General features: G+C 41.8%; 1 protein-coding gene across 1 annotated transcript in view; it reads right to left on the reverse strand.

Annotated features, from left to right (window-relative positions):
- LOC126285028 (coagulation factor X-like) overlaps positions 1-26,694 on the reverse strand; it is a 724,967-nt gene extending 698,273 nt beyond the window's left edge. Inside the window, exons 1-2 of the mRNA XM_049984353.1 lie at positions 26,688-26,694; positions 25,781-25,867 (exon numbers count right to left, since the gene is read on the reverse strand). Of these exons, the coding sequence (XP_049840310.1) occupies positions 25,781-25,867; positions 26,688-26,694 (94 nt within the window). The remainder of the gene's footprint in view (positions 1-25,780; positions 25,868-26,687) is intronic.
- Positions 26,695-26,959: the final 265 nt, after the last annotated feature.

A 26,959-nucleotide genomic window follows, 5' to 3' on the forward strand; every position in this document is an offset into this window, starting at 1 on the left:
CTTTCATGCCCCTCGACTGTTATAACTGCCATCTGGTTTCTGTACAAGTTGTAAATAGCCTTTTGCTCCCTGTATTATACCCCTGCCACCTTCATAATTTGAAAGAGAGTATTCCACTCAACATTGTCAAAAGCTTTCTAAAACTCTACAAATGCTAGAAACATAGGTTTGCCTTTCCTTAACCTATCTTCTAAGATAAGTCGTAGGGTCAGTACTGCCTCACGTGTTCCCATATTTCTATGGATTCCAAACTGACCTTCCCCGAGGTCGGTTTCTACCAGTTTTTCCATTCGTCTGTAAAGAATTCGTGTTAGTATTTTGCAGCTGTGACTTATTAAACTGACAGTTCGCTAATTTTCACATCTGTCAACAACTGATTTCTTTGGGATTGGAATTATTATATTCTTCTTGAAGTCTGGGGGTATTTCGCCTCTCTCATACATCTTGCTCACCAGATGGTAGAGTTTTGTCAGGACTGGCTCATCCAAGGCTGTCAGTAGTTCTAATGGAATGGTGTCTACTCCCAGGGCATTGTTCCAACTTAGGTCTTTCAGTGCTCTATTAAACTCTTCACGCAGTATCATATCTCCCATTTCATCTTCACCTACATCCTCTTCCATTTCCATAATATTGTCCTCAAGTACATCGCCCCCGTATAGACCCTCTAGAACGGGGTTTCCATCTGAGCTCTTGATATTCATACAAGTAGTTCTCTTTTCTCCAAAGGTCTCTTTAATTTTCCTGTAGGCAGTATCTATCTTACCCCGAGTCAGATAAGCCTCTACATCCTTACATTTGTGCTCTAACCATCCCTGCTTAGCCATTTTGCACTTCCTGTCGATCTCATTTTTGAGACGTTTGTATTCCTTTTTGTCTGATTCATTTACTGCATTTTTATATTTTCTCCTTTCATCAATTAAATTCAATACTTCTTCTGTTACCCCAGGATTTCTATTAGCCCTCATCTTTTTACCTACTCGATCCTCCACTGCCTTCACTATTTCATCCCTCAAAGCTAACCATTCTTCTTCTACTGTATTTCTTTCCCCCATTCCTGTCAATCGTTCCCTTATGCTCTCCCTGAAACACTCTACAACCTCTGGTTTAGTCAGTTTATCCGGGTCCCATCTCCTGAAATTCCCACCCTTTTGCAGTTTCTTCAGTTTTAATCTACAGTTCATAACTAATAGATTATGGTCAGAGCCCACATCTGCCCCTGGAAATGTCTTACAGTGTAAAACCTGGTTCCTAAATCTCTGTCTTACCATTATATAATCAGTCTGAAACCTTCCATTGTCTACAGCCTCTTCCATGTATACAACCTTCTTTCATCATTCTTGAACCAAGTGTTAAGTATGATTAAGTTATGCTCTGTGCATAATTCTACCAGGCGGCTTCTTCTTTCATTTGTTACCCCCAATCCATGTTCACCTACTATGTTTCCTTCTCTTCCTTTTCCTACTATCGAATTCCAGTCACCCATAACTATTAAATTTCAGTTAAAATACATAAAATTAATAATTCAGTTTAGCTACGATTAGTACAGTTGTACGTCAAAAGGCTATAGGCCATTTTATAGTAGTTAAAAATGAGTATATGAGTAAGTTTAGTATGAAAGTGTTTCCTGTAGATAGTACGCTAATTGGCCCTTTCACGATAGATCTTTGGTGGAGAAAGTGGGATTTAGAGAGTTAGGTAGGCCTATTTCATATATAAATCTAACAACAAAGGGGCACTGGACGACGCTCACCAGCTTGGCTTACGCAAAACTGAAAATTTACAAATACTTTTAAAATATTTTTATCAGCTTCTTAATTGCCCAGAACAAATTAATAAACTCGAATACTCAAACACTCATCTAGAAGATTTGTCCCAGCTATCGCAGGAATTGAAGAAGATATTAAAACTTTATAAATGTTGTGGAGAAGGGCGTTACATCAGAATTCTTTAAATTGTCTTTAGCAAGAATAGGAAATGAGCTAAAATTAATCTGGAAAATAGAAAAAGTCCCAGTAGAGTGGAAGGTGGCCTTGATAATCGACTACATAAGAAGGCAATAAATAATATGTTAACAACTACAGAGGAATTTCTTTGCTACCAGTTGCATATAACACACCTTCCAAGATTATACTAAACTGAGTACAATCAATACTACACTAATTTAAGCAAATATCGAGGTGGTTTTAGGAAGGGCAGATCATGTGAGCAAATATTTAATCTGATGTCAATCATTTGCCACATATTACTGAATCCAAAAGGTGTTTCTTGATTTCCAAAAGGCCACTGATTCCGTTGACAGAAACTATTTATGAAATAAAACTGTGTAAGTAGAAGCAGGTTGATGGTCTTTCCAGGTTCCCAGAATGTTTAGCCTGAGTGAGCCGTTAGAAAAGTTGAAACGTTCTCGTAAGATTTACGCGTAGAGCATGAGAGATTTATGAGCAACAACTTACGTAACGGAGTGATAGGTTAGTGGCTCAGAGCGTTGACTCCTGATCTTTCGGATCGGCTTCGATTCCCTCAATATTTTTTCCTTCTTATTTTATTCTTCACAATGTCAAATAATGAATTATAAAACTTAAATATACATAAACAGTCCAATTTATACACGTAAAATTAATATATTCAATTTAGTTACGATTACTGCCCTTGGAAGTCAAAAGGCTATGGGCCACCACATTGTAGGGCATTGGTAAAATATTGTACGAGCTGCCACTGTAAGGAAAACTAGTAAGTTTCGCTGCCGACGTAGCTAGTGTCATGATGGGCTTGCACAACTCCCTGTCTACCCCTCCTTTTGAAAACAGATATCCCTCATTTGTTCATAATGAAATGCATATGCCATTCTTTCAATCTGTGCTGCTCCTATGTTTGTGCAAAACTGCCAAGGGTCCCTGAAGCTCTGATTAGAGATATACAGGTTGTTTCAAAAATAATATACGTATTTAGAATGCATATATTTATTAAACTATAAGACCAACGAATATAAAAGTTCACACACATATTTACGAACCTCCCAATTTCAAATTACAGATGTTCAAAATGTCCTCCATCGGTGACACGAACAATATCACATCAGTACTCAAATTCCTCCCATACTCGGGCAAGCATGTCCTTCGTCACTGATTTTATGGCAGTACGTCCGGATCCGGTTCGTCAACTCTTCCAATTTCTGTGGGATTTGTGGTACATAGACAATGTCTTTAACGAAAACCCACAGGAAGAAGTCAGAGGGTGTCAAATCCGGCGACCGTGGAGCCCAGCTGAGACACGCTAAGTCGCCAGCTCCTTGACGACCAATCCAACGGTTCGGTATAGTTTCATTCAGGTATTCACGTACTTGACGATTCCAGTGAGGGGGTGCCCCGTCTTGTTGAAAAATGAAGTTGTCTTCGTGCAGCCTCGGAAACAACCAGTTTTGTAAGACAGAGAGATACTGCTGACCGTTAACTGTGTTTCTAAAGAAGACAGGGCCGTAAACAGATGATCGGGATATCGCACAATACACATTGACTTTGGGCGAATCTCTTACATGTTCAATGGCTGCATGTGGATTCTGTAGGCCCCAAATTCGAACACTGTGTTTGTTTACCTGACCACTAACACGGAAAGTCGCTTCATCAGTGAACACGATGCGTTGGGCGAAAGGGTTCTTGTCAATAGCATCAAGAAACTCGTTACAAAATGACGCACGTTTGCATTTGTCAGCAAGACACAGAGCTTGTAACAGCTGTAACTTGTACCGCTTCATAACCAACCAACGTCTCAAAACATGCCAAATTGTTGTTGTAGGCAGTTGTAGCTCCCGACTGGCACGACGAGTTGATTTTGAAGGACTACGCTGGAAAGCAGTTTGAATTCATGCAACATTTCCTTCAGGAACATGAGGGCGGCCAGGACTCTTTCCTTTACATACACGTCCTGTATCTAGAAGCTGTCGATACTATCTGTGAATGTTCCACCCATTCGGAGGGCCAATTTGGTGCTACAGCCTGAAACGTCTTTGCGCTGTAATCGCGGAACTGCACTTCGCAAGCACGAGAACACGAAATTATTTCTGCTGCGGAGTAGCCACTTTAAACATATGACGGTTACCAAGCAAAACAAGACAACTGACATCGATCGGCTATTAATATAAACTATATATTCGTTTCTGCAATAGCCGAGCCGAGGCGCAGCGATCGATAGCTGGGACAAAATGACACTTTGTAATACGTAGATTCTTTTTGAAACACCATGTATATTCAGTTTAGTTTCATACTGGCATTAGGCGCATAGTTGTATTACAGGAGTTTCATGATTTTGGAGGGCGTCAAGCGGCACAAACCAAACGAAGTGGTTGTCCCTTCAGGCGGCAGTTTCTCGACTCTCATACAAACATGATGCTCTTTTCTTTACGTATGCTGTTTCAGCTGATTACTTACGTCTGACACCATTCTTCAAAAACTGAAATGCCTTTATAATAAGCTAATTCCTAGAATTCTTAGCCGGCCGTTGCGGCCGACAGGTTCTAGGCGCTTCAGTCCGAAAACGCGCTGCTGCTACGGTCGCAGGTTCGAATCCTGCCTCGGGCGTGGATGTGTCTGATGTCCTTAGGTTAGTTAGATTTAAGTAGTTCTAAGTCTAGGGGACTAATGACCTCAGATGTTCAGTCCCATAGTGTTCAGAGCCATTTGACCCATTTGAACCTACAATTCGTTCTCCCGATTTTCAGTCAATGGAAGAAGCAAACGCAAAGCGAAGAGCCTCAGATATATACATTAAGAGAAAGCTTTCTTCTTCACTGTTATCATACTTGACTGCAGTCCTCAAATTTGGAAACAATTCGGTACAGAGATCTTCATATGTTCATTCCTCTTAAACACATGTATTTCTATGGAAAGGTGTAGATATCTCAGGAAAAATGAATGTTTCGAATCAGAAGATTAATGCGGTCAAGTTAAGTTGCTTAGATTTTTATACTGAAGCAGACCAGCAAATTTTGACTCGTTTCTTTTTTGCGGATCCTGTAGGTAATCACTGGAAGTTTCAGTAGCCTCAATTGCGGCATGTTTTCCAAGTATTGTGGCTAGTAACTAACTTCAGCAATTAGATACAGCATGGCATCTGCCCAGAAACATCGAAGTTGCACGCAACACTGCTGTTAGGATACATGAATTTTGGAAATCAGTGAAGATCAAAATCTACACGGACTCAAAGCTTGTACTTGCCATATTTTCTTGGTGCTCGCTAGGTCTTCCCCGCTCTAGTGCTGCTGCAGGAAGAGTGTTTTCGGAAATCGAGCTAATGAAGACAAAAGTACAAATAAGTTATCGACCAAAAAGATTATGTGGGTTATTGGACACACAAAGGCTGATGAAAAATACCGAGTGTTTTTGCCCTTTGAAATTACAAATTCAATGATAAAGAGACGAATGTGTTTTGTTTGCTGGCACCTTAGAATAAAAAAACACACTTTTCAACCTTAAATTGGAAAATTTTGTTACGCATGTAAATGGTGAGTAAAAAATGGTTCAAATGGCTCTGAGCACTATGGGACTCAACTGCTGTGGTCATTAGTCCCCTAGAACTTAGAACTACTTAAACCTAACTAACCTAAGGACATCACACACATCCATGCCCGAGGCAGGATTCGAACCTGCGACCGTAGCAGTCGCACAGTTCCGGAAAATGGTGAGTAATTTTTACCCATTTTCTTACGATGTTTCTATCCTAAGGGTAATAAGCATTATTATGGGCTTCACTGTTAATACTACTGTTTTATTATACAAAGTGAATCATCTTTCCCTACTGTAATGTTCCCCTGCCTATAATGTTACATCTGCTCTTCATACACCGTGTGTGAGATTTTCATAGTCTCTATACTTCTGGCCAGTTTCAAATTAAATTGGAGACAATGTTGCAGGGAGAGTTGGTTGAAGACAGAGAAAGGGTTACTAGAAGCATAGAGAGAGGCAATGTAGAGTTTTTCACAGGGTCCTTACCCTGGCCTGTAAGTTCGATCAATGGGAAGCCCCTGTCAATATAAAGGACTGCGTGCTAGAGCTTTGAATCTCCAACTTTATCCCACGAATGCGAGAATACTTTGCGACTTCATCCACATAGGGGGATATGGCAAATGGTAATAAAATCTTACCTAATTTATAATCTGTTTTGGCTAATGAACGTAGTCTCTGCACCTTCTCTGCTGGTGGCTATTTTGTACGCTAACAAACAATATTTGCGTCATGTGATGTAGGCAGTATAACAAGGTTCACGATATGTCCATCTGTACATGACCCTCGCAAAATAATAATGCGGGGGGGTTAGCAATGATGATACAGAAATTGAGAAGCATTCTGCAATGTTACTGGCTAATAGCGTCGCGAGCTCGATGCAATGAGATGTTTTGTTGACGTGACAACTCGTTGAGAGTGTTACAGAAATTGGTGGAAAATACGTAAAATTGATAAAAGTATGACAAAAGTGGGAAGTGATGAGAATACTTCCATGCTGGGTGTATGATTATCATTTCATTCCTGTACAGACAATTGATAGTGCATACTTGCATACTATCCGTGCCCTATAGTTTTAAGTCCTGCAGAATGCCCCCTTGTTCCACATGTGGTTATGCACTGTTAGTCATCAAAATAAAAACTGCAGTGTCCAAAGATCTGAAGGTCAGGATGGCTACCACCAAGGATACCGAAGCAGCAGTTTTATACCTGGATGCAACATGCACGACCACTGTGAGGAATCAGTGCTCAAGGTCTCTTCAAAAAACGGAACACCAAGGTATCTCCTACCCCATCACTGTGAAAGATGAGATTAAATGTAGAGGTCATCATCTTCGGACAGTTGTTCGGAAACGCCACACAATGCCACAAACACATCCAGTTTCCATATGTTCCGAGGTCTTCACAGTTTTGTCAATAAGAAACACCGCATCTGTGATTTATTTAAGCCATCCAGAGTGTTACGGGAGCTGCATAGTCTAAACCATGCAGTATCCAACTTTCTGTAAGAGCCAATGGATCCAAACATGTTAATGTCGGTTTAGTACCTGAAACAAACCTTAAAGTCATGGTGGAAAAACAAAATGTATGGTGGTGTACGAAGCTGTAGTCATATACTGCTTGGATGTGTTACAGCAGAAAAACAATGTATCAAACTGCCTATAGAAGAACAACACAGAAACCCTCTCTTGTGATTGATAGTCAATGGGATATGGTCCTCCTACAGTACAGGTGACAAAACTTTACATAGGTTTATGCAAATGACTTTGATCACTGGTCACCTGCTCCAATGAATCAATAGCTGTATTTTTAACGGGATCACCACACAAGTCTCCACCAGGTGACATTAGCAAAGTTTTCATAATTCATAGTTTGATTCCCTTGAATGTTATAAAAGTAATTAGGGATGGTGGTGGTTTGTGTGTGTGTGTGCGTGTGTGTGTGTGTGTGTGTGTGTGTGTGTGTGTGTGTGTGTGTGTGGAGGGGGGAGAGGGAGGGGGAGAGAGAGAGGGGGGAGAGGGAGGGGGAGGGAGAGAGAGAGAGAGAGAGAGAGAGAGAGAGAGAGAGAGAGAGAGAGAGGGGGGGGGGAGAGGGGAGAGAGAGAGAGAGAGAGAGAGGGGGGGGGGGAGGGGGAGAGAGAGAGAGAGAGGAACTGTTGTATTTGTAATGTATTAATTCTAGTATATGACAAATGATATCACACCATGTAGAGAATCATACTTCTAGACTGCAATTCTATATCAATGAATTATAGGTGTCATGCTTCTGAATTTCTGTGTGCAGTCCATGTATACTCTGCATCTCTGCATGATTGTGAATTTCCTCCTGTATGTTAGTGTGCAATTTTTCTTGTTGTGATAGATCTATACCTAGTCAGTGACGGGTGGAGGAATAGACAGTCTTTTAACTAATGGAATAGTGGTGTTGGTACATGACACGATTTCAAGAAAATTAGCTGGGGTCTATGGCTTGATGGGTGACACCTCTTAGTCGTGGAAATCATGTGGGTCCAAAGATGGACAATTCGTAAGAATACAGCGGGTAAGCAATAATCTGCTGAAAGGGGAGATAGGTGAGCTCTATACCACTTCTTGTAAGTGTTGTGGGCAGCTGTATTACAGCCTCTCACACATGTCTCGTGAAGTGGCAGCAATGAGAAAATTAGGAGATAATATGAAGATTTTTACTGAGACACAATCAGCAGCAGAAGTTACGTCTTTAATTTTCTCAATAAATGAGAGAGAACATCCTTCCGTGCGTTTGTGTACTTATAAATGGATGGCATGATATCATAGCTGGGTGGCTGCAGTGATACGCTCTCCGGCCTGTGTGCGTCTGGTATGGCACGTGTGCAGATGTTGGGAGATGAGTGGGCAGCTGCGGGCATCACTAACCCGCGGCGGTGGCCTATGAAAGTTTCTGCAGTCTCTGACACCTGGCCATGACAACTACTATTTTGGAATGAAATATGGTTTAAGTGTGTCACATTTAGTGCTTCTCAGTACACTGCAGTGGACTCTGTCTTTCGGCGGGATTGTGGGAGTGATATTCGTTATTGTTACTATCCTATCATGTGGCTGACCCTCCTCCTCCTCCTCCTCCTCCTCCTCCTCCTTCTTCTTCTTCTTCTTCTTCATCATCATCATCATCATCCTCCTCATTTTTTTGTCCTGGAGTAGCTGAGAGAACCAACTTAGGAATCATATAGTGCTTTAAAAAAATCAATCGCAACATCAAATTCCTGACTTATCAATAAATCGTCTCCAATAGTGGTATTACGAGGACACACATCAGTTCAACCATTCCACAGATTGCTTAAGGATATAGCATGCAACTGAGCTGAAATTTGAAATTCTCAATTACCTCCAATATAGCAGACTTCCTACCCAGTCACTTAACTGTGACTTTATCCACCAACATGTGGGAAGGGAAAGAAGCTCCAGAAGGGTTTGGAAGCTGGGTTGTTGCAGGATCGAATCCCACCAAATTTACCAGCCCAGTCCTAAAATCTACCAATATATTGCAAGGAAAATCTGCCTGCACACAGAGGGTAATGATTTAATTAATTAGTCAACAAATCTAATAGAGTGATGGAATATTTACAAGACATCCATTTCACACTTCAGAATTCTTGGTATATATTTTTTTATCAATTTCAGTTGCGAGCGTACTTTGTACGTGTAAGACGCACTGTTAACCCAGGGGCATTTAAGATAGTAACAGCTGTCTGCGTGACACTCACCAGTTCGGAATGCCACAGGACCTGGTAGGCTGCATGCTACACTCCTGTAATTTCCCAGCAACAGCGATTAACGATGTGCGCGCATCCCACTGCAAAGCCCATCCCTTATTTCGCTTCCTCTAGAGAAATAGGAGGGGGACTGTGAAGATGTGACAGGCAGTTGGTAATCGTGTAGCGCCTACTATTCTCTAGCTCTTCTTACGACACATGTGCCGTTCTTTTGCGCGGTACAGTGATACATATAAATCACGGTACGCTTTTCAGTGGTTCATGGTATTTTATTACATATTATTTATTCGTTATCGTTTTAGTGAACGGGTATATTTTAATGGATTTTCAGTTAAATCCTGCGTAAGTGTGAAGTTGGTTTGCTGAAGCAATACGGAAAAAGTAGCGGGTTCCTCAAAAGCACAAACATATCGTATTATAAATGTGTTCTGGAAAGTCTGTGGAAAGATTCGTTTCGGGAACGTAGTTTTAAGGAGGAAAGTGAGGTGATCCAACAGGGACGGCATACTCTAAATCTTCCACATTTAAATGCAGTAACTGAAAATTATGTCAGACATTTTCAAGAATCTTCGTACTCTTACAAATAGTTATGTGGCTGTAAAGAGACGCAAAAATTGTAGTCTTGGCCATGTGTTTTGTTTTCTTTCGTGTGTTCTGTATAAAAAATGGCGTGAATGACATGAACAATTTCAATAACAGATACGAAAATTCCAAGGATCTTATTACGTCTATATGAACACTCATTAAATTTGGCAGTACGATAGATTTTTATTTGAACAATGCCTCGATATCAAATGTTCAAAGCATAACGATCAGCTGAAGAAATCAGACACACTGTGAACTGTTTAAATGATGTCACATGTCTCCCAGCCGCACAAAATTTCCTTTCAGGGAACACGATGAAACAGAGGACAGTGATGATCGGAGCAATTATGTTGAACCGTTACACTTAATTGCACAAAAATCACTTGCAGGCTTCAACTGCAGATTTCAAGGTACTTCCAGTGACATTCCATTCCATTCCTGAAGTCATTTCTACAGATATTTCGAAAGAACTAAAATGAACGCCGTTTATTGCTGTTATTATGAATAAAACGGTGGATGTTTCAAGCTAGTACCACCTTTCAATTGTTTCACGATATGTGTTATCTATGTATGGAAGTGAAACAAAAACGATAAACAATCTACGCAAGAGGAGGATATAAGCTTTTGAAATGTGGTGGCGACAGAAGAATGCTGAAGGTCACATAACTAATGAGGAGGTACTTCGTAGAACTGGGGAGAAAAGAAATTTGTGGAACTACGTGACTAGAAGAAAGCAGCGGTGATAGGATACATTCGGAGACAGCAAAGAATCACTAATTTAGTACTGGAGGGGGGGGGGGTACAGATTGTAGAGGAAGACCAAGAAATAACAACAGTAAGCAAATACAGAAGGATGTAAGTTCCAGTAGTTATTGGGAAAAGAAGAGGCTTGCACAGAACGGAATAGCATGGAGAGCTGCATCAAACCAGTCTTCAGACTGAAGATAGCCACATTATCCACTGGCGCATGTCAGAGATTTTTGGGTTTGTTGAGATCGGTGATAACCGAAGTGCAGTTACCTTAGCGGAGCATCTGTTTGGCTACATTAGTGAATTTGATTGTGGCAGAAAACTTGTAGCTCAGAAATACGATGGCTGTGCCGTTATGGTTCAAACGGCTCTGAGCAAAAACATGGTTCAAATGGCTCTGAGCACAATGGAACTTAACTGCTGAGGTCATCAGTCCCCTAGAACTTAAAACTACTTAAACCTAACTAACCTAAGGACATCACACACATCCATGCCCGAGGCAGGATTCGAACCTGCGACCGTAGCAGTCGCACGGTTCCAGGCTGAAGCGCCTAGAACCGCTCGGCCACACCGGTCGGCTGTGCCGTTATGGCTGGACAGCATAATGGGGTACAAAAACTTAAGAGACAAATACCGCTCAGTTGTCTTGGGTCACGCTCATAAATTATATTTGCTACTGAAACAGTCTGTTGAACATATACGCGAGTGCAAAATATTTTTTAAAACAGTTTCTGGTTTTCCCTCTTCTTTCTTCAAATCGTCTGAAAGATCCAGTGCTTTGGATGAATAGATCAAACGAAATTTTCCTTCAGTATCGAACACCAGATGGTTATACAAAACTTTTCAAGTCTATGAAGAATGATCCCAATGCGTGGGACGGCGAAACATGAATGTGTGCGCCAAAGACTTTCACATGATGCTTAAGCAGTTTATTTTAAATTTCTTGTTTAATGTTTTTTTCTGTATACTTCCCGAGTCAGCAGCTGTCTTAAAAATACTGCACACTAAGCTCTTTGATGTCGACTGTTGTTTGAAGAAAGGTGGCCAGAGTTACTGGAATTTCGCGGTAGATTTGAAGTAGTGTGGTCTAAAATCGAGCCAGAAGAAAGCGACTGAGAGTCTCCAACAAAGAAACAATGGGTTGGCGAGATAGAAACATCGTACCATGCTTTGTTTTATGAAATTGCTGGTAGTGTTTCGTGTCAGTTTACCTGACAGGTATGTAGACTTGGATAAGTTGGCATTTCTTTCACTTCCGAATTATGAAAAGTATAGCCAATATACAGATAACTTTCCGGGGACTGTATTTAATTCCTTGTAGGTATCCTATATCTACGATATATTCTTCAGCCAGTACTAAGATAAAGTCAATATCTCACCTCTTGTATTCTCACTGAAGCAGCACCTGAGCCAACAAAACTGATGAAATTAATTTTACCCATTCCTGCAACCAGTGCTTCGGCAGAAATATCATTTTCGGCGTTGAAGATAGAGGAAACTTACCTTCGAAAAACCCAGCCGCAAACCAGACTCTTTCACCTTGCTTTGTTGTCCTCTGAAAAACAATTATTCAAGTCTGTGGAACAAAAAATGTCATTCTATGACTCCATGACAGAAGTTCTCGAAACGAAGGATCGCAGAAATTGATCTCAGATATATACAAGACAGTGACTACCGGAACTTTTAGTATCATCCATATTCATGTATTTTCCGAGTATCTGGTAGCGTTCGGTAGCCTATTATTGACGAGGTTGGACATTATACTTTAATAGATGGCACACGAAATTTATCATAACTGCAATAGAGGATACTCGTTAACTATAACATAATAATGGAGGGAACCTACATGGTAACAGTCACTGTGAAGAAACTTCTAAAGAAACACGTATTATTGGATGATAGGCGCAAAACAAAGTCTAGGGCTACAAATAGAGATGCTGAATGAAAAGCGTTTGGCTGTCAAGAGAGCAGCGCATGATGCATTCTGTGACTACCGCGGCAGAATACAGTCAAGTGATCTTTCACCGAACCCAAAGAAATTCAGGTCATTTGTAAAGGTTGTTAGTAGCACCGAAATTAGTGTCTAGTCCCTAGTGAATGAGACAGAAACTGTAATTGAGGGTAGCAAAGCAAAAGCTGAAATGCTTAACTCCGGTTTCAAATGTTCCTTTACAGAGGAAACCCCAGGAAAACTGCCCCCAATTTAATCCCCGTACCACTGAAAAGATGAATGAAATAAGTATTAGAGTCAGTGGCGTTGAGAAGCAGGTGATACCGTTAAAACTGAACAAAGCTCCAGGACCCGATGGAACCCCTGTCAGATTATATACTGAATTTGCAGCTCTTCTGACTATAATCTGTCGTAGATCCCTCGAACAAAAAACCGTGCCCAATTCTTGAAGAAAGGCAAAGCACAAAGCCATCTATAACAAGGGTAGTAGAAGTGATCCACAAAACTACCTGCCAATATCCTTGTCATATATTTGTTGTAGAATCTTAAAACATATCTCGAGCTCAACTGTAATGAGGTATCTTGAACAGAATGACCTTCTCATTGCCAACCAGCATGGATTCTGGAAACATCGATCATGTGAAACCCAACTCGCACTTTTCTCATATGATATACTGAAAGCTTTGGATCAAGGCATTCATGTAGATTCAGTATTTCTCGATTTCCGAAAAGCATTTGACTCAGTACAGCACCTACGCTTATTGTCGAAAGTACGATCGTACAGGGTATCAAGTGCAATTTATGACTGGATTGAGGACCTTTTGGTGGGAAGTACACAGCATGTTTCGTGGCTGGAGAATCATCGTCAGGTGTAGAAGTAAATTCGGGAGTCCCCCGGGGAAGTGTGTTGGGACCCTTGCTGTTCATGTTGTATTTTAATGACAAAGTTAATAGTAAAATCTTGCTTTTTGCAGATGACTCAGTTATCTATTTTTTTAATACTATCTGAAAGAATCTGCATAAATATTCAGTCAGATCTTGATAAGATTTCAACGTGGTGCAGAGATTGGCAACTTGCTCTGAATGTTCAGAAATGTAACATTTTGCACTTCACAAAAGGAAGACATCTAGTATCCCATGACTGTAATATCGATGAGCCACTACTGGAATCGGCCAACTCATACAAATACATGGGTGTAATACTTTGTAGGGATATGAAATGGAATGATCACGTAGGTTCAGTCGTGGGTAAAGCAGGTGGTAGACATCGGTTTATTAGTAGGTTACTGGGAAGTGGAATCAGTCTACAAAAGGAGATTGCTTACAAATTACATGTGCGATCAGTCCTAGACTATTACTGAAGTGTGTGGAACCCGTACGAGATAGGACTACCAGGGGATATTGAAAGTATGCAGAGGTCACAGGTTTGTTTAATCCGTGGAAGAGTGTCACAGAGATACTGAAGGAACTGAATTGGAAGTCTCTTGAAGATAGACGTAAACTATCCCAAGGAAGTCAATTAACAAAGTTTCGAGAACCGACTTTAAATGATTACTCCTGGGATATATTACAAGCCCGTACATATCGCCCACAAATGGATCGTGAGGTAGGATCAGAATAATTACTGCACCCAAGGAGGCATTCAATCATTCTTCCCGCACTTCGTACGTGAATGGAACAGGAAGATACGCTAATAACTGGTACAATGGGAAGTACCGTCTATCATGCACATCACGGTGGTTTGCAGAGTATAGATGCACATGCAGTGATAGAAATAATAACAATTACAGAAACTATACTGTTACTTTTAACAATTTTTAAAAGCAATTAGTGATGAATATCTTACACCTCGCCACTGAAATACTCATGGGAAACAGGACCGGTCTGAGTCATAATTAATAAACAGAATACAAAAAGCGGTCCCGAATAACTCAAAAAAGCTTTAGTGCCAAAGGACAAATCACGAAAGTAGACCCGCAAGGTTCAGTTTAGTTTTGGGACCAGTTCTATTCCTTAATTGGGCTGTCGAGAATCCTCACGAATTTGTGCAATTATGTCATCAACAATTTTTTTCTGTGAACGTTTAGGCCAGCATTGTTGGTGACTTTAGAGCCTCATGTTCTTCCACTCATGCTCAATGGAGAAACTAACCATTTTTTTTTCTTAGAGAATACTCTAGCTGTTCTGCTAGAACATGTGCCTTAACGAGGGTGATAAAACATATACGTCATGCACGATGGAGCTCCTCCTCATATCAGTATTAATATTCGTTGGCCTCTAAAGAACAGAAACCCAGACTGATAGATGGGTAGAGATGACCCAGTTCCTTGGCGTCCACACTTTCCGGACCTAAATCCCAAGATTTTTATTTGTGGGGGCATTTGAGAGCTCCTGTGTACCGGATGCCGGTGCACGGTGAAGAGTCTTCGGGCCCGTATTATGGAAGCCTGTGAAACTACTGGTACGCAATTCTCTAGGGATACATCAGCGCTTCGCGGATTCAGTGCGATGGCGGGTTGATGCATGTATCTTTGCGAACGGCAGGCAGTTTAAACATTTCATTTAGGAAAGTGTTTCACACATTGCTGATAAATTTTTTCCTGTGTGTTTCCCATGATTAATGTATTGAAGAGTTGTATAAACTGAGCTCTAACAAACGCGCTTCTGGATCCACGTCCAGATAAAATATTGTCATCTTCTACGTGTGAGTAATGTTTCCTGAAAGTTTGGCCTTACCTTTTCTTTTCCTGTTGCACCTTATACACACTACAGATGATAAAATATTTATTCATTTCTATGTAAGTAAATGGAATCATATGAATTTTTGTGTGTGTCATTTTTTCTTCTCTTAGTAGTACGGAGGGTGCAAAGGAGTGAGAGGAATTTTTCAGAACTCAAACTAATTAAAAATTATCTTAGGTCTTTTATGAATAAAGCAAGACCCTCTAATTTGGCAATCTTGCAAATTGAAAATACTGTAGCTAAAAATATTGACTTTGATGACGCAGTTTCAAAATTTGCAGCAGAAGAAGTTAGAAGGAAGTGATTCTACGCTACATGTTAAAGTCGCCTATCACGAAGTTCTTTGGTTACGTGTCCTGAGCAGTAGCGACTCATGAGCATACATTCCGGTTGTTCACAAATTTTTAGATTCAGATAAATTTGAGAGTGTGAAATTAGTGGCATCTGCTGTACAACAGTTATGCTTACCAACAAGTTTATGTAATAATAACAAAGATGCATAACTTATCTGAAGAAAGAAAGAATTGTTTTGTGGAATGTTGTTGTTTTGTACATAATTAAGCACAGATTAGGGCAATAACGAAATAATATATAAGCTTCCGCAACTCTCAATTCCGCATTTTTCAGTGAGTGAGTGTTTCCGTGCTTTTCATTTTTTCGGACAAATGTAAAAGATCCGTAATAGATGTATTAGTTCACGAATTTACTTCCGAGCTAAAAGTCAGATATTCTTACGCTGTAGCCTTACAGCGACTTGTGCTAACTGTACACTTTCCTGTTGAGTGTTCGCTTGGAGTCACGCTTATTTGATTTTTTTACCCTCTCAATCAAAGGATCTGTTCTCGAAGGCCCTAGTTCCTTTGCGCTAACTTTTCCTGGTAATTTACTTTTCTGTTCCCAGAATGAGATTTTCACTCTGCAGCGGAGTGTGCGTTGATATGAAATTTCCTGGCAGATTAAAACTGTGTGCCGGACCGAGACTCGAGCTCGGGACTTTTGCCTTTCGCGAGCAAGTGCTCCACCGACTTAACTACCGAAGCACGACTTACGACCCGTTCTCGCAACTTTACATTTGTGTCAGCATTTAAATCAGATTCAACGTATTTCGTATTTACACTGCACACGAAGGCGATTACCGCACAGTAAACAACCGACTCATACACAAAACGCCGTTTTTGGAAATGATTAAATTCAAGTAGAAATGTCTACCAACATGGACTAAAAACTAACGCAAATAAGGCGCTGAGATCCATAAGGGCCTAAAGCACACCACCGTCAGTCCCACATTTAAAAGAATATCAGAGAAACTAGTGATCAGCTTTTCGTGTGGGCCTACAGCACAGATAAACCTGACTCACCATAAGTTCAACAGATTTCAGAAGCATAAATGAATACTATAATCTCACACTTTTGTTTCTCAGTGCCTCAAACGTATTACTGTATGAGAAAATTCGTAACTTTATACACTATAACTCATTCACAAAATAAGATTTACTTTCAATACAAATTTAACACATACTGACGTCCGATCTGATTTTACTACAGCATATAGTGAGTGAATTAGCATGTCTGGAGAGTGCACTGTCATCTAACAGGACTTATGCTGAGCGGACGGGGATAACAGTATAACAGTACGTGCCGCGTGGTCCTGGCTGAATGGCAAGGGCTAACAGTGCACAGCGTGAACCGTGAACCGTCCACGTGGTTCATCAAATCCGTATGCGTCTGACCCATAAGGCAATTACGTCACGCGAGTTGCGCATGCTCAAAAGCTTAAAAAAGTGCACGTGCGACCCCGATGCCAAGTTCTAAGTACTCTACAGGAGCAACAGCGCAGTACATTTAAGCGCCGTGTCTTTCAGATTGCATAACCTATGTTACGTTTAACAGCATTTACAGAAAAATAACCAATAAATCCGCAAGGTGTCGAAAGTTGGGGTGTTCACGTGCTCTTACACAGCAGCTGCCACTGCTGCTAAGTCATTACTAATCAGTTAAACAAAGTTATTTATAAAAATGAGTTTACTTATTTCCATTCATAAAAACTAGCTAACATATTTTGACTGCTTAAACACTTGTATCGAAAAATGGCTTGCTCTCCCCTCCCATAAAAAAAGAAAGAAAAAGATGTGTTGCTTCAGGCTTTCCCGACGGACATGTTGTATCCAGGATGTTACAAAAAGGTACGGCCAAACTTTCAGGAAATATTCCTCACACGCAAAGAAAGAAAATATGTTATGTGGACAAGTGTCCGGAAACGCTTACTTTCCATGTTAGAGCCAATTTTATTACTTCTCTTCAAATCACATTAATCATGGAATGGAAACACACAGCAACAGAACGTACCGGCGTGACTTAAAACACTTTGTTACAGGAAATGTTCAAAATGTCCTCCGTTAGCGAGGTTACTTGCATCCACCCTCCGCCGCTTGGAATCCCTGATGCGCTGATGTAGCCCTGGAGAATGGCGTATTGTATCACAGCCGTCCACAATACGAGCACGAAGAGTCTCTACGTTTGGTACCGGGGTTGCGTATACAAGAGCTTTCAAATGCCCCCATTAATGAAAGTCAGGAGAGCGTGGAGGCCATGGAATTGGTCCGCCTCTGCCAATCCATCCGTCACCGAATCTGTTGTTGAGAAGCGTACGAACAAAAAAATGATTCAAATGGCTCTGAGCACTATGGGACTTAACTGCTGAGGTCATCAGTCCCCTACAACTTAGAACTACTTAAACCTAACTAACCAAAGAACATCGCACACCCGAGTCGGGGTTCGAACCTGCGACCGTAGCAGTCGTGCGGTTCCAGATTGTAGCCCCTTGAACCGCTCGGCCACATCGGCCGGCGCGTACGAACACTTCGACTGAAATGCGCAGGAGCTCCATCGTGCACGAACCACATGTTGTGTCGTACTTGTAAAGGCACATGTTCTAGCAGCACAGGCACAGTGTCCCGTGTGAAATCATGGCGGTGAATCGATGAAGTACAGCACATACTGCCGAAACTAAAATGAGCTATAACATGGAAATTAAGCGTTTCCGGACACATGCCCACATAACATCTTTTCTTTGTTTGTGTGTGAAGAACGTTTCCTGAAAGTTTGGCCGTAACTTTTTGTAACACCCTGTATATGGTTCTCGGGCGAGACGTCGGATGCCATAGTGAAAACTCCACAATATTTCGTCAGCGCAACTGGCCGACTTCTTCAGTCGCGATGAACACACTGCTAAGGCGGGACTAGGGCCACCTATTTATGCCAGTCTTAGGCAGGAAGTGCGCATGCGTGGAGGCGCCAAATTCGATGGCCAATAGCGACGATAGATGGGACATTAGGTCACGCAGTGTACCGTAAACCAACGCACACGACGGACTTGTACTTACAGGCCACCAGCTGTCCCCATCCTTCGCAACGAAGTGGCGTATTGAGAACGTTGGTCCACAGAGCACGAGCCATATCAGACTCAGACGGCTTATCCAATGAGCTACTCCCATCTGCGTACCACTTTCCAACAAAATGGATACTCCGAACGGGAGATTCGCAGTGTCTTACAACTGAAGCGGGTTACCCAACGTGAGGAAGTGGAAGAAGGCGAAGAACAAAGGGGAATGATCATCTTACCATAGATCGGCGGTGTCTCTTCAAAAATAGGAAGGTTATTGAAGAGGCATAAAGTTAAATGTGTCTTTCGTCCGCCGGCAAAACTCAGAGTTCTCTTAGGCTCATCTAAGGACAGCCTTGGCCTAAGAAGACCCGGTGTTTACGAGATTCCTTGTAGCTACGGACAAACTTGTCGCACTGTAGAAGAGAGATGCATTGAACACCGACGCTAAACTCATCTGGTGCAACCAGAAAAGTCTGCAGAGGCCGAGCATTGTCTCAGTACAGGCCATTCTATGAATTATCAACATACAAAAATTCTCGCATCGACGAGTTCGTACTGGGACAGTGTTATTAAGGAAGCAGTGGAAATAGGTAGCTCGACGAATCATGTAAACAGAGACAGGGGCTTTCAGCTTAGTACAGCTTGGGATCCAGCACTGGCCATATTGAAGTCGCTTCGAGCAGAGAGGAGTACTATTGGTCATAAGACGGACGACGATTCGCCACCAACATAAATATTCTACTGACAACGGGAGGATAATCAAGGCGCCTACGTGGACGCGCAGTTTTGCTTGCAGCTTCCGACAGAGATCGCTGGGGCGTCCGAGCGCAGAGTAACAGCGGCACCCTCCGGGCTTGAGGCCTCCGACAGAGGTCGCTGGGGCTGCCGATGGCAGCGCACAGCAGTGGCGGCAGCCTCCGCGCGTGCGCCGAAGTCTTTGGTTCTTCATCCTGTAGGTGGCGTTACTGTCCTTCCAGCTATTGGCCATCAAATTTGGCGCACTTCCTGCCGAAGACTGGCATAAATAGGTGGCCTTGGTCCTGCCTTAACAGTGTGTTCGTCGCACTTGCAGATGTCGGCCAGTTGCGCTGACGAAATATTGTGGAGTTCACTATGACATCCGACGTCTCGCCCGAGAACCATATATACAAAGAAAAAGATGTTTTTTGTGGGTTTTATGGAAGCGGGGCGGAGGGGTGGCGAGTTAAAACACCGCACCGTGTGCCGAACTACCTACCTACCTACGCCAATGCGTGAACCAACTGTGGCTTCTCGGTAATACGTGCACTTTGATTTATGCATTACACTGATAAGCAAAAGATTATGACCACTGCCCACTGTGACGTTGGATGCCGCCTTGTGGCGTTGCGAGAACGTGACGCGACAAGCGAAGCAGGCACGGACGGGGGAATCACCCTAGCCAAGATATGGGGAAATCGATTGAGGTAAGCGAATTTGATAAAGGGCACATTATTCTTACGCGGGGCCTGTGAACGAATATCTCGAAAACCGCGAAGCTCGTCGAATGTTCACTTGCTACTGTCGTGAGCATCTACGGAAAGAGGTAGCAGAACAGTGGGAGTACTACCTCTAGGCGCTAGATGGTGGACGTGCACGACTCTTCACAGAACGTGGGGATCGGAGGTTTGTCTGTTCTGTAAAGTAGGATAGATGGTGATCTCTCACAGCTCTGCCGAAAGAGCACAAGTGATTCAGAGCATGCCGTTTATAGTACATTGCTGAACGTAGAGCTCCGCAGCAGACGACCCCTCCATGTTCACATGTTGACTCAACGACATTGTCAGTAGCGTGTGCAGTGGCACGGGACCATATTCGACAGTCGATCAGTGGAAACGTGTCGGCTCTTAGGGTGAATCACATTTTTGCTACACTACGGCGGCTCGAAGAGTGCAGCACGCCACGGAACTAGGCTTGTGGGTGCAGTAATATGCTGTAGGGGACATTCTCCTTCGCTTGCAAGGGATCTATGGTATAATCGAACCACCTGCATCCCTTCATGCTTGATGTATTCTCCAACAATGATATCTTTGAGCAGAACCGTGATACAGTGCTTTGAGGAGAGTTATAGTAAGTGCTTTTTTTCTAAAAAAAAAAAAAAAAAAAAAAAAGTTTGAGGGTACTCCGACATGCAGCGAAAATTAGTTATAACTAAAGTATGGGATACCACCCGTCTGCTTTTAGCCATGACGTCATCAACACGTCGAATAACAAAAAAAAATGGTATCGGACTCTTCAGTTGACTTTACAGCTCAAACGAAGCAGGCGATACCGAGAAACGCACAGACATTCAAGAGAAAGTGGTATCGAACACTTAAAGTTTACATCACCTCAAATGAAGCATGCGATTTGAGCGTATGCATATCCGTTTAGCACTACCAACGCCCACTATTAGCGGGCGAAGGCACTACATGCTTGTCGCACTGGCTGCCAGCAATTCAGTTGTCGAGAACGGTTGCCGCAGCTTCGAAATGCTTGAAACAGTCAATGACATCGATTCTCCCACCAAAAACTGCACTGGTATCGTTCGTATTGCAATTACCAACACGAAAAATTGAAATAAAAAATTTACGTCCGTGAAATAAATCTTTGGCACTTTCTCAACATCGTAAAAAAATTACTTTGTCGACGGAAAAGTTTAGGGGCACGCATCCCCCAGCGTTCCCCCAGAAAAACAGCACTGGTTATAGTTAAATCACGTTGATGTCTCGTCGATGAAACTGGCCTGATGTAAATGCTATGCAACCCATCTGGTGCCATTACTGCTTATTCACATCAGCGGCCCGTTATTTACGCGAATTACATGAATAGTGCGTAGACACACAATGCCACGTACCTCCACAAATCTACCAACAAACTGTCTGATCCTTGATACTCAGAATCAGTCACGTATTTCGTTCCAAAGACGGACAGGTGATCATAACGTTTTGGCTCACCAATGTATATCTGGGTGAATGATAAGGACGTAGGCGTGTTCTGCCGTTTGGAGAGTAAAGTCAATGGACATCGCCTTATTGTAGAGGATATTGTGATCGCCAGTTATTAATTTCGTACGGCAGTTAATTGCAGGCACGGCGCTGACATAAGGCACACGGTGTCATCATTTGCCCCGCGTGACCTGCTCGTAAGTTGTCTGTTCGACTGTCATCAAATTAAATGTGCTGTAGGAGGAGGACTTAACATGTTGCTTAAGTGATAAGCGGAGGCAGAATAAAAGGAACATTAAACACTGTCTCAGCTGATGACTTAAGAGCTGCAACACGTGCATCGTGTCACACAGCTGTAGCACCCCAATTCTCACGCCACAGAATTTGACACGTAGGCGGCTGGCCGGGACTATGCGCGGCAGCGCGGGTTGCGGCGGGGCGTGTTCCGATCTGGGAGCCTGCCCAGCGCCCAGATTTAGAAACTAACACGGGTCCAGTCAAGAGCCGGCAAGCCGCTCCCACACCCCGACCGCTCTGTCTGTTTGCTCAGGTGCCAATGTATGTTAAACCAACCAAGTCTCTCTAAAGCCGTTACAGTGATTGTCTGCTGCAAACAACTAGTTCGGAAGATAGAGCAAGTGTCCATAACTAAAAGTACGTCCAAACGATGCCTCATTCCTCGTGCGCAGTCGCAGACGCGCGGTGATAAAAGGTATGCACAGAAATTTGTGGAAATAACGCATGTACGCATGGGCGTTCTCGCGTTGCCTCATTGCGCGTGCAGTACGCTATGTATCCTCCTCTTTGCTTCAGAGCTTGTGCTTGTCCTTTTTTGTAATGAAAAGGAAACAGAAAAACAAAACCCAAAAGCGACCGTGGGTAGAAAAGTATCTAAGTAACAGAGGGACGAGAAATACAAAGTGACGACAACGTTTCATTTTCAAATTTCAAGTCACAGCGAGTTTTTTTGCTTGCGTAACTGCAGCGATAAGGCTGGCAATACCATTTCGTTAGCTAACAACCGGCAACTTACACAGGCCTACCAATTTGAATTATCTGTTTTGCATTTCAAAACAAACCATTCTAGTGATTATTCCTGAAAACTGAGAAATGCTTAAGAGAGGTTCTTAATCTTTATTTTATAAAAAATATGTTTACACAACTTTAATCATAAACGATTATATATTGTGTAGATTAACATCCTCAGACTCGACAAATTTGGGAAATTCATGGACGCTATAATCCACTAGAACAGAGGTTGTGTTTTCCAAGTTCGTGTTTTTGCATCACCACCGAACTTCATTCCTATTTCTAATAGTTTGCCGATGAGCTACATATAGCGGTACCCCATCATTTGTTTTGTCAACATGTCAGGCAGGCTCTTCAGTTGTTTATTAAGTCGTCACAGCGTGACTATTCGTCCACAGTTTTCATATACACCTACATAAATTTCTGGCTAATTCTTCTCTCTCAAACTTACTGTCTCTTATTCTTTACAGTAATATGATCGGAAACTTTCTAATACTTGACGCTCAGGGCATCATATCTCAATTTTTTATTCAATTAATCTGTTGAAACGGCGTTAAATACGACTTTACTATAAATATCTGCAAATTCACGCGTGCTTCCTTTGCAGTCAACAGACATTATTGCGCGTAAATCGCTTCACACTGTAACTTCAGCTCATTACGAAGTCAAACCCACGTTAACACCTACCTGCCTGCCTGTCGTCTGTTAGAAAGCGCGAAGATTCCCACCGAATGTGGGAAGCAATGCACTTTACGCATGGCCTCCATTTCCAGAAAATTACGCATGCACAAATTTCATGCTCTGTTGCGCCGTTGGAAATTTATGCGCGTGTCTGAACACAAAAAAGGCACAGTGCGGATGCACCTAACTCAAGGTCATATATACCATGTCGTCAGCCGAAGTCAAAATACTCAATTGGATCGAACGAAAAGTCTCTAGAGCATGAACTCAAGAGTTTTCTTGGCGGTTCCAATAGCGCGAAACGAGCTCTTCAATATCACGTAACACTAGTCTATTCGGGTACTTATATCTTAGTTTGATTTAACAAATTAAATGTTGGAGCTTAGGAACACCAGGCAACAAAATTACAATGTTTACGTCGGAGCCTTGCCACAGCGCGCTGATTTGTGGCAACAATTTAAAAAAGTTTGATACAAACCATTCCAAAAACAACGCATAAGCGGACGATACTAAATTACAAGCACTGCAGATAAGTGAAAGTTGTTAATGCGTTGCATTGCACCATTGTTATCAATTTCGCAGTTCGAAGCACTTTTTTTAATTTTCAAAATAATCATTCGTGACTTGAAATTACGTAATCAGTAGCCGTCTACCGTTATTTTACATACAAGCGTGAAGTTAAATAACTAAAGAGAGATGTATGTACGTATAATGTAAAACAGACAAACATTGATGCTTTTGGAAATAAAAGTAGAAATTTTTCTGGCATAAATAGACATGACACTTTTTAGTTCTGCAACTGCCGATACTAGTAACCAATCAGTTGTCAATAGGTATATTAGGATGAACCAAAACACATGAACATGTATTTAGTAACGCTATTACGGATGTCGTTTCGATGAAACCGAACATTTGAGACTGTCTCACGGCATTACTTGCATTATGCAGATGGAAGACTGATTTCAAAATTGTATCTAAATATTTACATTCAACGGGGCGTTGTTGAAAGCTTATAGGCCTTGTTTGCGACACCATTCCATGTGAAAATCAATACCCTTCTGCCTCAAGATTGCGTACGTCAAGCATAGAACATTAGTTACACGAAAGCGAAGCGTTCCCATTCTGTTACGAACTCGCAGAATAACCAAAATAACGTTCAAAATGCTGCTGTGTTATGTTCAGAATTATTTTTTTGTTTTATCCCATTCACTAGTACAAATTAGGCGGTACATATAGGTAACTTATGCTTCTCTGTTCATTGTTCGTAATCATCATCTTTTGAAACGATGACGTTATCAAGAAATCCCATCACCACTGCGAAGGAAACTGTTGAACAATGGCACGAAACAATTTATGAGTTGACTCACCGAAAACAGCGAACCGAGAATTAGACGACCAAGGTCAGTAACTATTCGGATAACGAATTTGTCATTATAATACTGTCTCGGATGTTACATATTTTTATAAACTTTCTTTGCTAATTTTCTCACACCATATATAAGGCTACTCGTTATCAATTGCAGTATGCCATAATGTTTTTAATAATAAAATTACACTAGTTTGTTCCTACACAGTAGTGTTTACCAATTCAAGCTGTTCGCTCGAGAAAAATTGTTCGCGGGTACGGTAATGTACTGAGTTGCACGTCTGTATTAACCACATTTGCCATAAAATCAAGTTCGAAAACTGCCGCTCTTTCGATTCTTTTGCTTGCAAAGAAACTTCACGTTTTTGTTACCGTACCCATGTATTTTCCAAATCGTATATCAACATCGTGGGGATGTAGACACTAAACAAGTGATGATGATCACACACTGAACGTGTTCACAGGCTTCGTCCACGTGCCTACAAGTGAATTACCGATATCAGGCTATAGCTCTTTCGTAGGAAAAGCTTTAAGCCCGACTGAACAAAGTGTTAAAAGCTTTCATCTATTAACAGAATTTCAGGCAGTAAGATAAATTAACAACTCACAGGAGATCGCACACACTGCAGTGCAACATAAATAGCTGATGGGAAAATAAATCGTCTTGCGCAACGTGTACCTTCGATACGGTACCAATTATTATTAGCAAAACACTTAACGAAACCGACATATCCAATGTTTTTAAGTCCTAGGGTTAACCTGGAAATACTTGATACAATATGTTATTTACAGTACCATCGCTTAACTGAAAGAACAAACTGACGGACGTTCTCACAATATCCTTAGAGGCTATCCACAAAGAACACAATCAACCCTGACAATTCCTTTAAAAATATATAACTACTTCAGTGCACAAAGCTGTTGCTCCTGCGACGCACTGCTATTAAAACAGTAAGAGACGTGAGTCCTTCGTCTCTTTAGAGGACATCGCTGTCTTTCTCGGGCGACAATATCTGTGTTCTCGCTCTGTTTTCGACTTAGTCTCATACGCTCACCGCTGCTGCCGGCAGACCACTGAAGCTGAAAAACAGCAGACTCACCGTTGCGACGGTGCTGCTGCCAATTGCCCAGACGAGCAGCGCGGCAACTAGCCTCATGGCGCCGGTCTTCGCTCTCACAGCCAGCCACTTAGATCCTTTGCTTCTCCCGCACCGCAAAGCTCAGGCACACTGTTCACGTTATGCGCGCGCCCAAAGCTCCAGTATTTCTTACGGGTCGACCGGCAGCCAATAGGAAACCGAATTCTGAGTGCTCGGCCGCTGCGACTGAAAGGCGCACAGTTCTGCCTCGCGCGGACAGTTCGCTTTGGTACGTTCGGAAATCGCCAATGACATATCCATTCGCGGCGGCAAATCTTAACATAACGTGTCAACCACTTTAACAACCGATCCTTAATTCATAGATACACATCTACAGAGCAATCCAAATACGAATAAGCCGGTAAAAGGTCATATAGCTAAATTTATGCCCTTACTGTAGTGAACATTCAGGAGCAAATGACAAACACATGTAAAACAAATCTCACATCTATACGTGTACATATACAAAGTGAGTGAGTTCACTTATTGAAAAGAAGCAGTGATACTGTTCCCTATTAGACCTTCCAGATGCATTTATATTTAATTTAGGCCTACATTTTAAATCATCTGGCAACTCGTTATACACTTTTATTACCATACAACACACCCCCTCAGACACAAACTAGTATTAGCTGGAATTCCCTTTTAATCTTGTGTTTTGATTGTGTATATTACAATTTTATCTCGTGGAGCTATCATTGCCAATAATATAATTGTATGTCAGTGTGTCCACAACATACATGCATTGTAATTGTTGCCCTTTCAGTATTTTAAACAACAGTCTAACTCTGCTCCTTGCAGTGATCTGATGGCTCTCATTTGTATTCTAAAGGTCCCCTGAGGTGCTGGGGAATCACCCCATTATTACTGGCCATATTTCAGATGCACACTGAAATATGCATAGTAGGCATGAATGCTCATTATGCATACTTTTAGACACCTTAAAAATAAATAAATAATAGTCTGTACTCGGCTTCGAATTGATGTGTTCAATATGCCTGGCTTGTTCTAGGTCACTTTATAACAGAAAACTTGGTGCCTCTTTATTTACAACTGGCTGATGGCTGCTTATACAACAGTTTACCAAACAATGTCAACCAACCACTGCTAAATAAAGTTTAAATTATCGTGTAATATTAC

This window comes from Schistocerca gregaria, chromosome 8 (assembly GCF_023897955.1).
Source record: "Schistocerca gregaria isolate iqSchGreg1 chromosome 8, iqSchGreg1.2, whole genome shotgun sequence".
NCBI lineage: Eukaryota > Metazoa > Arthropoda > Insecta > Orthoptera > Acrididae > Schistocerca > Schistocerca gregaria.